The sequence below is a fragment of the Callorhinus ursinus genome, unplaced genomic scaffold (assembly GCF_003265705.2).
Source record: "Callorhinus ursinus isolate GAN/ISIS: 27379988/994484 unplaced genomic scaffold, GSC_fseal_2.0 scaffold44, whole genome shotgun sequence".
NCBI lineage: Eukaryota > Metazoa > Chordata > Mammalia > Carnivora > Otariidae > Callorhinus > Callorhinus ursinus.
In genome coordinates this window covers 2,073,835-2,085,531 of record NW_027397106.1, presented here as the reverse complement: position 1 = coordinate 2,085,531, position 11,697 = coordinate 2,073,835, and the positions used below count along the sequence as shown (strand labels likewise).

Sequence of the window (11,697 nt, the reverse complement as noted above, 5' to 3'; positions counted from 1 at the left end):
CAGAGTGAGAGAAGGAACACAAGCAGGGGGAGTGGGAGAGGGAGAAGTAGGCTTCCGGCGGAGCAGGGAGCCCGATGCGGGGCTCAGTTTCGGGGCTCAATGCTGGGCTCGATGTGGGGCTCAATGCAGGGCTCAATGCGGGGCTCGATCCCAGGACCCTGGGATCATGACCTGAGCTGAAGGCAGATGCTCAACGACTAAGCCACCTAGGGACCCCAGTTGGAGCCTTTTAATTATTATAGATTGGGTATTTACAATGCCAAGGAATCAGTACTGATTTTGTTAGATGTAAAATAAATGGCTTTGGGGTTATGTAAGCAAAGGGCCTTATTCCCTAGAGATACACGTTGAAGTATGGAGTGAAGTGACATACTTACTTTTAGATATTTTGGCCAACAAAAAAGGACAGAAAGCAGGGAGTAGAAGGAACAAAGTGACAAAATTAATATTATTGAATTAACTATATAAAGGTTCATAGAACTATACTCTCTACCTTTGTGTATGTTTGAACATTTTCATAATAAAAGTTTTAAACGATGCTCCTCTGGTGAGCAAGGTTCCTAGTTATTCCCAGGGCATCCTCCCACCTTCCCTGAAAACCAGGACTTCCCCTGTGACTCCGCAATACATAGACCTCAGCCCTCCTTGCCCTTTACTAGAAGCATGTCCTAGAGATGGGCTGTGCTCACAGGCTGCCTTTTATCCCCTCTAGCCCTCTGCTGGCACATTTCCCATTTTAGGACCTTTCCTAGCTGTGCTTCTCAGTTCTGAAGGGACAGGGGAGCCTTAAGACTAAACATATTTTTTTTTTTTTAAAGAAGTCAGGAGGTCAGGTCTTTTATTTATTTATTTTTTTTTTTAAGATTTTATTTATTTGACAGAGAGAACACAAGCAGAGGGAGAGAGAGGGAGAAGCAGGCTCCCTGCCGAGCAAGGAGCCCGATGCGGGACTCAATCCCAGGACCCTGGGATCGTGACCCGGGCCGAAGGCAGCCGCCTAACCGACTGAGCCACCCAGGTGTCCCAAGACTAAACATATTTTTAACGCAACATATTTTAAGAAAAAAGAAAAAGAAGAAGATAGCAGGAGAGGAAGAATGAAGGGGAGTAAGTCAGAGGGGGAGACGAACCAGGAGAGATGATGGACTCTGAAAAACAAACTGAGGTTTCTAGAGGGGAGGAGGGTAGGGGGATGGGTTAGCCTGGTGGTGGGTATTAAAGAGGGCACATTCTGCATGGAGCACTGGGAGTTATGCACAAACAATGAATCATGGAACACTACACCAAAACAAATGATGTAATATATGGTGATTAACATAACAATAAAAAATTAAAAGGCAAAAAAAAAATGGTAACTTTAAACTTATCAAATATACTTAAAAAAAAAAGACTAAACATATTTTTAATAGGTCACACAATAAGCAAAAAATAATCCAAAGTAATGTGATATCGCTGTAAGTCTCTCTCTGCCAGGTGCTTTTGAGCAAAATGTAGCTCAACAATGGAAGAAAACTGGCCTCCCTCCCGGAAAACAGAAGGCCCGAATGTAAGGCCATCCTGTCCCACTCCTGCCTTCATTCAGGATGACCTCCACCCCCAAAAGAAACAGGGGTCATGAGTTCAAGGAGCTTCAGTCCAGGACTGGGATGGAGAGTATTTGGTTCACTCACTGAACGACCTTGGGGAAATCTTGGTTTTTTTGAGTCTTTGTGTTTCTAGATGAATACATGGGAGCCACTACTCTGTAGGGCTTTGCCAGTTAGGTATAAAGGCACTCTGGAACTTGTAGGATATAAATCTTAGCTGTTTACTTTATCATAAGAAAGTATTTCTCGGGGTGCCTAAGTGGCTCAGTCTGTTAAGCATCGGACTCTTGATCTCAGCTCAGGTCTTGATCTCAGGGTCATGAGTTCAAGCCCCGTGTTGGAGCATACTTTAAAAAAAAAAAAAAGGGATTTCTCAAGGTGTAATCCCAGACTCTCCCACCCTCTGCCCTCCAAGCCTTAGTATAAAGGAAACCAACATTTATTTACTAATCACCTGTGCGAATGAGTGAACTCATTTCATCTTCTCAGAAACCACATGAGTGTAGAACTGGAAAGATCTGGGTCCCAGTTCTTTTTTTTTTTTTAACATTTTTTTTAACATTTTTTAAAAGATTTTATTTATCTGACAGAGAAATAGCACAAGTAGGCAGAGGGAGAAAGAGAAGCAGGCTCCCCGCTGAGCAGGGCCCTGGGATCATGACCTGAGCCAAAGGCAGACGCTTAACTGACTGAGCCACCCAGGCGCCCCTGGGTCCCAGTTCTAATTCTGCCTCTTACCAAGAGATTCTGGGCATATTATCTAAGCTTTCCAACTACCAAGGATAATAATAGTACCTACCTTATGGGTTGTTGTGACACGACATAATTCATATATAGCAGATGGCCCAGGAATTCTTAAAACAGAGTTTAGATGCATTATAGATAACTGTTTGATGAGTGTTACCAACTAATATGGGCCAGCACTTTTTAGGCTTATTTATCTGAATTAACTTATTCATTTATTCATCAAATATTTACTGACTGCTTTTTACTTACCGATAACTGCTTTTTTTAAACTTTTTCCTTTTTTTATTAATCTCTACACCCATCATGGGGCTAGAATCCCCCCACACACCCCTGATCAAGAGTCACATGCTCTTCTGACTAAGCCAGCTTGGTGCCCCCCCAATAACTTTTAAGTACTGGGAATACAAGTGAACAAATAGATAAAAATCTGTAGGGAGAAGAGATAGTACATAAGTAAAATATATAGTGTGCCAGATGGTGTTAAGTGCTATGGAGAAAATGCAGCGAAGGGGAAGAGGCTGGAAGGACAGCAGGTAGACTACTAGCGGAGGTGGTGGTGATGCTGTTTTAAACAGGATGGCCCAGGAAGGCCTCTCTGAGAAGGTGACATTTGAACAGAGAACTGGAGCGGCTGGAGGGGCTGGAGGGAACCATGTAGGTATTTGGGAGAAAAACCAAAACCTTTCAGGGCACAGTATGCAAAGGCCCAGGAGGTAGCCAATATAGATGGAGTAGAAAGTTTGGAGGGAGAATTGTAGATGAAGTCAGAGAAGTAGTGGAGGAACAGGGGATAGAGGGTTTTATAGGTCATTATAAAGATTTTGGCTTTTAGGCTTAGTGAGGTGGGAAGCCATCGGAGATACACGAAGGCTGGAGTATAAGAAAATAACCTTTCCAAGGTAACACAGCTGGTTAAGTGGCAGAAGGCGGGCATTCAGCAACAGGGCTGAACTTTAGCCTTTTTTACTTGGGCACTGCTCTCCTTTGACTGCAAACAAAGGAACTGAGACACTAAGAAGTAATGTGGCTTGCCCAAGGCCACGCAGTGGTAAGTGACAGGGGTGGGATTTGAGCCTTAGCCCGGCTTCATGCGGGAGTCCAAGTCCTTAACACCACACTGCCTCCCTCAGGTGTCGGGGCCATACTGACGTCGGGCCCGGAGGTCACAAAGGTGAGAGAGCAGGAAAACCGAGAGCCGGCTCGGCTTAGGGCAGCGGTGTTCCTTCGGATGCTCCAGCCCACGAGTCTGCGGGACTGCAGGCATTCTCCATGTTACGGAGGCAGAAAGAGAAAATGGGTCTTTATTTCGGGGCGGCCCCGCAGGTACCCGGGATTCGAAGGAGCGGGTGTCACGGGAAGGCAGCGGAGGGGGCCAGAGCGAGAGCCCCAGCCCTTACCGCCTCTACTCTTTACCGCGCGGGCTTCGGAAGTTGGGCGCCAGTGTGGGGACAGGGAGGCGGAGCAGGGGCGGGGCTTGAACGCCTCACCCCGTCACGTGATGGAGCCATCATGGCGGCGGCCAGAGGCCTACCCGGCTCCCGGAAGCAGGCTGTGAGGGGCGGGCGCGCTGCTGGAACCCAAACCCGAGCCCAAGGCGGAGGTAGAGCGGGCAGGGCGGCCGGGCGGCCTGGAGCCGGACGTGTCCGGGGCGTCCCCGCAGACCGGGGCAGCAGGTGAGACGGGGTCTGGGCGAGGTGCGAGCAGGTGTGGCGGCGCTAGGGCGCTGGGCTGGGGCTAGGGGGCGCAGGGGGGGTGCCTATGACCTGGAGGAGCGGGAATCCGAGATGCACGGGCGTGACCCTGAAGCAACTCCGGAGGCCCGCGCGGGCGGGAGGGATGCCCTCGACAGATGGAAAGACTTTGAGGGCAAAAACGAGCTCCCCAGAGAGAATGGGAGGTAATACAAGTATATACAAGCTGTAGTGAAAGAGGACAGCACCCCCTTAACTTGTGGGGCTGGGATTATTGTATTAAAGGGACTCTCTCTTTGCTATGCCGGGCAAGGGTGGGGCGAATGCTCAGTCTTCCCCCTCTCCTCTTACCCCTCCCTGCCCCACAGTATCCTAGGAGACCTGCTCTGGCGGGCCACTCCACCCACCCACCCAACTGGTCACTCCAGTCTGAGCTCTAGGGGAGTGGAGTTGAGGGGTGGGGAAATGCAGTTGGCGGGGAGGGGGGGGCGGGTGTTGGGTGGAGCTGTCTTCTGCTTAGACACCCAGCCCCTTGACAGTGCTACCTGGGCAATGGATGTGATTCCGAACCCCCCTTCCTTCCCTAGGTCGTCCGGGGGCCCGCCATGCTGGTGACTGCCTATCTTGTTTTTGTGGTCCTCCTGGCCTCCTGCCTGGGGTTGGAACTGTCAAGATGCCGGGCTAAGCCCCCTGGAAGGGCCTGCAGCAACCCCTCCTTTGTTCGGTTTCAACTGGACTTCTATCAGGTCTACTTCCTGGCCCTGGCAGCTGACTGGCTCCAGGCCCCCTACCTCTATAAACTCTATCAGCATTACCACTTCCTGGAGGGTCAGATTGCCATCCTCTATGTCTGTGGCCTCGCCTCCACAGTCCTTTTTGGATTGGTGGCCTCCTCCCTTGTGGATTGGCTGGGTCGCAAGAAGTCTTGTGTCCTCTTCTCCCTCACTTACTCTCTATGCTGCTTAACCAAACTCTCTTGGGATTACTTTGTGCTGCTGGTGGGCCGAGCACTCGGTGGGCTGTCCACGGCCCTGCTGTTCTCGGCCTTCGAGGCCTGGTACATCCATGAACACGTGGAGCGTCATGACTTCCCTGCTGAGTGGATCCCAGCTACCTTTGCCCGAGCTGCCTTCTGGAACCATGTGCTGGCTGTAGTGGCAGGTGTGGCAGCTGAAGCTGTGGCCTGCTGGATGGGGCTGGGGCCTGTAGCACCCTTTGTGGCCGCCATCCCTCTCTTGGCTCTGGCTGGGGCCTTGGCCCTTCATAACTGGGGAGAGAACTATGATCGGCAGCGTGCCTTTTCAAGGACTTGTGCTGGAGGCCTGCGCTGCCTCCTGTCGGACCGCCGCGTGCTGCTGCTAGGCACCATACAAGCCCTGTTTGAGAGCGTCATCTTCATCTTTGTCTTCCTCTGGACGCCTGTGCTGGACCCACATGGGGCTCCGCTGGGCATTGTCTTCTCCAGTTTCATGGCCGCCAGCCTGCTTGGCTCTTCCCTGTACCGCATCGCGACCTCCAAGAGGTACCACCTCCAGCCCATGCACCTACTCTCCCTTGCTGTCCTCATCGTTGTCTTCTCCCTTTTCATGTTGACTTTCTCCACCAGCCCAGGCCAGGAGAGTCCAGTGGAGTCCTTCATAGCCTTTCTACTTATCGAATTGGCCTGTGGGCTATACTTTCCCAGCATGAGCTTCCTGCGGAGAAAGGTGATCCCTGAGACAGAGCAAGCTGGTGTACTCAACTGGTTCCGGGTGCCCCTGCACTTACTGGCCTGCCTGGGGCTCCTAGTTCTCCATGACAGTGATCACAAAACGGGCACTCGGAACATGTTCAGCATCTGCTCTGGTGTCATGGTGTTGGCTTTGCTAGCGGTGGTGGGGCTCTTCACCGTGGTCAGGCACAATGCTGAGCTGCGGGTGCCCTCACCCACGGGGGAGCCCTATGCCCCTGAGCTCTAACCCTGTTCCAGGACAAAGGGGCTGGGAAGGACTCTTGAATCCCACCTCTCCAGGGTTGTACAGATCTCCCCATGACTGACTTTGCAACTGTCTGGCCCCTCAGCCTGTCCTGGGGCCCCTCCTGCCAATGCTTTGGGTTGGAGATCACATGGGGGTGATGGCCGGGAAAGAAGATGCCAAATGTTGCCTCTGTCTTACTCCCTCTCCCCTTTCCATTTAAAAATAAACACTTCTAATCGATCGTTGATGTGATTAGCTCATCCTCACTTGCACCCACCTCAGTAGTTTCTGATGAGTGGGCACCTGGAGAGTTTGAGGATAGAGGTAGGCTCACCAGCAGAAGCCATTTGTATTTCTAGCCTCTCGAAGACTGTCTCCAGCTTAAACTGAGAGCTGTAGCATTGCCTCTTAGCAGAAATGGGTGGGAAATGCCTGAGGCCCCTAGGTCTTCTGTATCTTGTCACCCCGGGGACAGGTACCCTCTCTAGTTGCCCAGCAAGACCCTTGCTCCACATCCAGGGTGAAAGAGTCTCTGGAGCATGTGGGGTGGATGCCCACGCCACTGAACAGAGATTCCATGGGCTCGAGTTGCTTCTGTGACCACCCTGTGGGGCAAATCTGGGACCTTCCTGCAGAAACAAGCTTGCAGCTCAGCACATGCATGCTACCTGCCTTCTGCCCCTGTGGCAGAATGCTCCATTTGTCCAGCACCACCTGGGTCCACCCGGTCCTGTGTCCCGTATCCTCGCACGAAACCTAAGTGAAGGGCTGCCAGGAGGAGAAAACAGCGAATGGCTGAGGGACTGGGACACCTTGTCTGTACCTGACTCTTCCCCACCCAGCCTCAGTGAGGGTGAGGAAGCCATCAGGGCAGGAAACTACCAGTGGGAACACCAGTTCGGTGGGCCCCTCCCTGCCTCACCTGATTTTATCTCCCTTTCCTCCTCCCACCAAAACCCGGGCTTCTCAGGGGAAGCAGAGCCAGCCTTAAGAAAAGGGGGGGGGGGAATGAAGGGAGGGTAGGCTCAGGGGTATGTCCTGGAATTTGCTTGAGCTGGAGATGGGGGATCCACCCATTTTGGAAAGGGATTGACACTATTTCCCTGGGTCCCAGTCTACTTTGCAGACAGGAAGATGCAAGGTGTACCAGGACCTGCAAGTTCCAACCTGTGTGGAGAGATAACATCAGCTGGTGCTGCAGGAATGTAGTGTGGATGCGCTTCTGCAGGGGGAAACTGAGGGGGAGGGATGGATGGGGGTCTCAGGTCCCTATTCAGTGAAGAAAAATAAAAGGTCCCCCACCCAGACCTCGGGGTATAGAGGTTGAGGTTAAGTACCGAAAAACATACCTTTTCCTTCCCCCATCTTGAGGCTAAGAGAGAGTCTCTTGCAAAATTCCTCTTCCTCTTTCTGCCCCGTTGAGCTGGACCTAGATATACTTTATAGTTATTTGTAGACTTTCCGTCTCTCTCTACCATAGTGTGGTTTCCTTGAGGACAGGAGCAAGTTGTGTCTTATTTTGCCTTTGTCTCCTCCATATATACACACAGTGGGTACTCCGCCTGTGGCCGTGCTCAGTAAATATCTGGAGAGGAGACAGGCTAGCTCACACCTGGCTTTTCAAGTGCTGCCCATTTGGGAAGTCTATTAGACTGGAGTCCAGAGCCTAGTCAGTGATTTGTTGTTTGGGACGACAGTAATTATTTACTAATGGAAGCATGAGGGGGCCCCACATTCCTAAGTGATAAGGAAATAGGAAGAAGAGACAGACTAATGAGGCTCCTTTAGTTTTGTCCCTGCTGAGCTTTCTCCAAAGGGGCTGGATAGAGTGGGGAGGGCTCTGTCTCCTCAGATGCACAGGGCATTAAGAGCTCCAAGGCATCTTAGACATTGTCCATTCAGCCTTAAATATATTTTTATTAGGCATCCACTGTATGCCATGCAGTGTATTACTAGGTGCTGGTAAATTTCTTTTACAAAGAGCATGTAGCAGGTGAATGGCAAAGCCAAAGCTAAACTGTGCTTCTTGCTGCCTGCCTAGTGCCCCTTCTATGACAGGTACTGCCTGTGTCCCCTGGGTCTTTGCTGATCTGCCTTTTCCCCCTCTAGCCTTGCTCCCTCATCCCAAGCCTGGTCCTGGGAGAAGGGCAAGAGACTGTGGGAGTGTTTGGCCTCAGCCATCTGGTCCACTTTTCGGTATCTGCCCATAGGAGTCAAAGGAGGGATTGATTCTCCAGGCGCACACTGCCTGCAAAATACTGCTTATGATGCTCTGCTGAGAGGCCGTATAGGCAACTGGTTAAGAGCATGGAACCGGAGCCCAGCTACCTGGGTTCGAATGTGTGCCTTAGTTTCCTCATCTGTAAAACAGGGATGATAATATAGTCTCTGCCCCCATAGGGCTCTTCGGAGGATTAAAAGCATTATTGTATTTAAGTGCTTAGAATAGCACTTGGCCCACAGTGTAAGCACCACATAAGTGTTTGCTTTTATATTTTATTTAAAAATTTTTTCAATCCAGCTGAGCCTAACCAGATCTGGGTATGAGAATGAATGGATGGAGCTATGATGGGGTATAGAACTTTACAACACATCCCAGTGGCTGGGTGATTCCCAGAAGTGTTTATCTTTGGTCCTGGCCCAGATAGAAGTATCAAGCTATTTGAGAGGCCTTCTACTCTGGGGTATATGAGCAGCTGAGTAGGGTGTCAGTATGTTCCACTTGAACTCATTTCCTCTTCAAGTGGGAAGGTCAGCTTGGTGTCAGACTTGATACACACCACCATCTTTCACTAAGAGGCTCCTGATTTTCTGACTTCCCATCCAGCTGGACACATGATTATTTGATTTGGAACTTCTAAGTGATCCGGAGGAGAGCAGAAACATCCCAAGGAACCAGAATCCAATAGATGAGAGGGCAGGAGGATTGGGTCATGAGGACAGCACTGGGTTCTGAGGCCTGGAGGACTGTCTCTTCCTGGAAATGCAGTCCCTGCTCAGGAAGAGGAGGGGCTTTTCCCAGCTAAGGGCCATGGCCCCTTGGCTAGGTCTAGGTTCTATTCCCCATCACTGTTCCCCTAATCCCAACCCTGTGGTTCTCTCTTTCCCTTTTATTATATTTTGCCACCACTTCCTCACAGAACCACAGAATAGAATTATAAAACAAACAAAAATTTGTCATGCTTGGGATTAGATCTAATGTTACAAAAATACTTTGTGGGGTGCCTAGGTGGCTCAGTCGGTTAAGCATCTGCCTTCGGCTCAGCTCATGATCCTGGGGTCCTGGAATCAAGTCCATGTCGGGCTCCCTGCTCAGCAGGGAGTCGGCTTCTCCCTCTCCCTCTGCCACTCCCCCTACTTGTGCTCTGCCTCCCTCTGTCAAATAAATAAAAATTAAATCTTATAAAAAAAATACTTCTCGGGGCGCCTGGGTGGCTCAGTTGGTTAAGCGACTGCCTTCGGCTCAGGTCATGATCTCAGGGTCCTGGGATCGAGCCCCGCATCGGGCTCCCTGCTCGGCAGGAAGCCTGCTTCTCCCTCTCCCACCTCCCCCTGCTTGTGTTCCCTCTCTCGCTGTGTCTCTGTCAAATAAATAAATAAAATAAAATCTTTAAAAAAAAATACTTCTCATTTGCTTTAAAGTTTTTTTACAGTAAAGTTATATGAACTCACTGTAAAATGATCAAATGCAAATACAGAAATATATGTTTAATATAAACAATGTATATGATTTATATATAAAATGTAAAAAAATGACAGGCTCCCTTAATCTCACTCCTCATACAGGCTCCCACTATTAAATGTTTGGAGTCTAATCCACACACTTAATATTAGGGTTTTTTTTGTTTTGTTAGTTTTGTTTTAAGTAGACTTTACGTCCAATGTGGGGCTCAAACTCATGACCCCAAGATCAAGAGTCCCATGCTATACCTACTGAGCCAGCCAGGTGCCCAGTTGGTTGTTTTGTTTTTGTTTTCAAATAAAAATTGAATCAGGGGCACCTGGGTGGTGCAGTCAGTCAAGTGTCTAACTCTTGGTTTCAGCTCAGGTCGTGATCTCAGGGTCGTGATATCAAGTCCTGTGTTGGGCTCCACTCTCAGTGCTGCCTCTGCTCAAGACTCTACCTCTCCCTGGCCCCTCCCCACCATGTGCGCACTCTCTCTCTAAACCAACCTTTTTAAAAAAAATTGAATCAAAGTGTTGAATAGTGCTCTTCTGCAACTTTTTTACATAACAGTATATCTCTATCTCATTTTTTTCTCTTTAAAACAGCTGAAATCCTCAGGAAGACTATACAGTCATTCATGTATCTCTGACATCTTTACATGTCAATACATAGAAGACATGCTTTTTAATGGCTGCAAAGCATTGTTAGAGCCTTTGGAAAGCTTTTCAAGGCTAGTCTATTTGAGGCTGGCAGAACCCCTGGGAAGTAGTGAGGCTTGATATTACTATCCCCATTTCACAGATAAATAATACATGGAACTGGGACTAGAATCCAACTCCTCTGTTCAGGCTCAAATTCAAAGTTCTTTCCACTATCCTGTGCTGTCTCTTTATAAGCTTGAACTTCAGGTGAGGGATTGAATTTTGTGACTCAGGTTCATACTGGTCAGCATTTATTAATCTCTTAATACTTAAGGAACTTCCTACTTCTTGTAAGAAGTAGAAGATGAATAAAAAAGGATAAATTCTCTGCCCTTAAGTTTAGAATCAAGTAGATGTAATACATAGGAAAAAGTCCCAGAACACTCGCTACACAACATGTAAATAAATGAGCACTTATTGCTAAGGTGTAAGCAAGAGGAAATGAGTAGTGTGAAAATTGATGTATTCATTGATCATTTAAGAAGACCTCTGTTGGGTCCCTTATGCTACAAGAGATATGTATGTAATGTCTATAACATATATTTTGCACCGATATTAGTATTATCATTCCAACACCGAGATTCTTTGGTGATGTTCTTGTTCTTGTTTTTGTTTTTTTAAAATAGTCTTCTCTGCTAGATTCTGTGCTCCTAAAAGAGGTTGATGATGATGAAGAAAGACTATGATTGGGGTGCCCGGCTGGCTCAGTCAGAAGAGCATGCCACTCTTGATATTGGTGTCCTGAGCTCAAGCACCACGTCTTTGTTTTTGTTTTTTACTTTTTAAGCACATGGTATTTATTAGGCATTAATTGGCACACAAATATACGAAACGAGTACTTAATTCTCACCCCACCCCTTAGCAACATAAAAAGGACATAATCGCATGAGGACACTCACGTACAAACATAGTCACACACTCGCACGTACTGGGACATACTTAGCCTCACATATTACCCTGTTCTCTTTATTAGGGTCAGTTTTAAAAAAAATTTTTTTTTTTTTAATCAAGAAAGCAAAGCACATTCGAAAGAAAAAAAAACGCAAACTTGGTTTTGAGTATTAATAAAATTAAAAACTCTTGCCCAGCTCATATGCTGGATTTCATTTCATGTTATTACTTAATTAGAACTCCTATTTATAAATAAATAGTACCAGTAAAGTAGAGATTACTTAAATAAAATTTTAAAGAAAGAAAGAAAGACGGTGATAGATAAGGATGAGCTATCCAATAGAATTCCTCAGGAAAAAGTGAACTGGAAGACCAGAGTTTTGAACTGAATTCTTTGGCAGAGGAAGGAAAGAGAAACAGAGCCAACCGAATTTGCACGTTTGGGGAAGAAGTTAG

General features: G+C 48.1%; 1 protein-coding gene across 1 annotated transcript; it reads left to right on the top strand.

Annotated features, from left to right (window-relative positions):
- The first annotated feature begins 3,814 nt into the window (after positions 1–3,814).
- MFSD5 (major facilitator superfamily domain containing 5) lies at positions 3,815–6,227 on the top strand. The gene is made up of 2 exons (XM_025883235.1): positions 3,815–4,006; positions 4,612–6,227. Exon 2 carries the CDS (start codon positions 4,630–4,632, stop codon positions 5,980–5,982), a length of 1,353 nt encoding a protein of 450 aa, XP_025739020.1. The 5' UTR covers positions 3,815–4,006; positions 4,612–4,629; the 3' UTR covers positions 5,983–6,227.
- The last annotated feature ends 5,470 nt before the right edge of the window (positions 6,228–11,697 follow it).

Coding starts and splice junctions, on each gene's coding strand:
- MFSD5 (XM_025883235.1), top strand. CDS start 4,630: ATGCTGGTGACTGCCTATCTTGTTTTTGTGGTCCTCCTGGCCTCCTGC.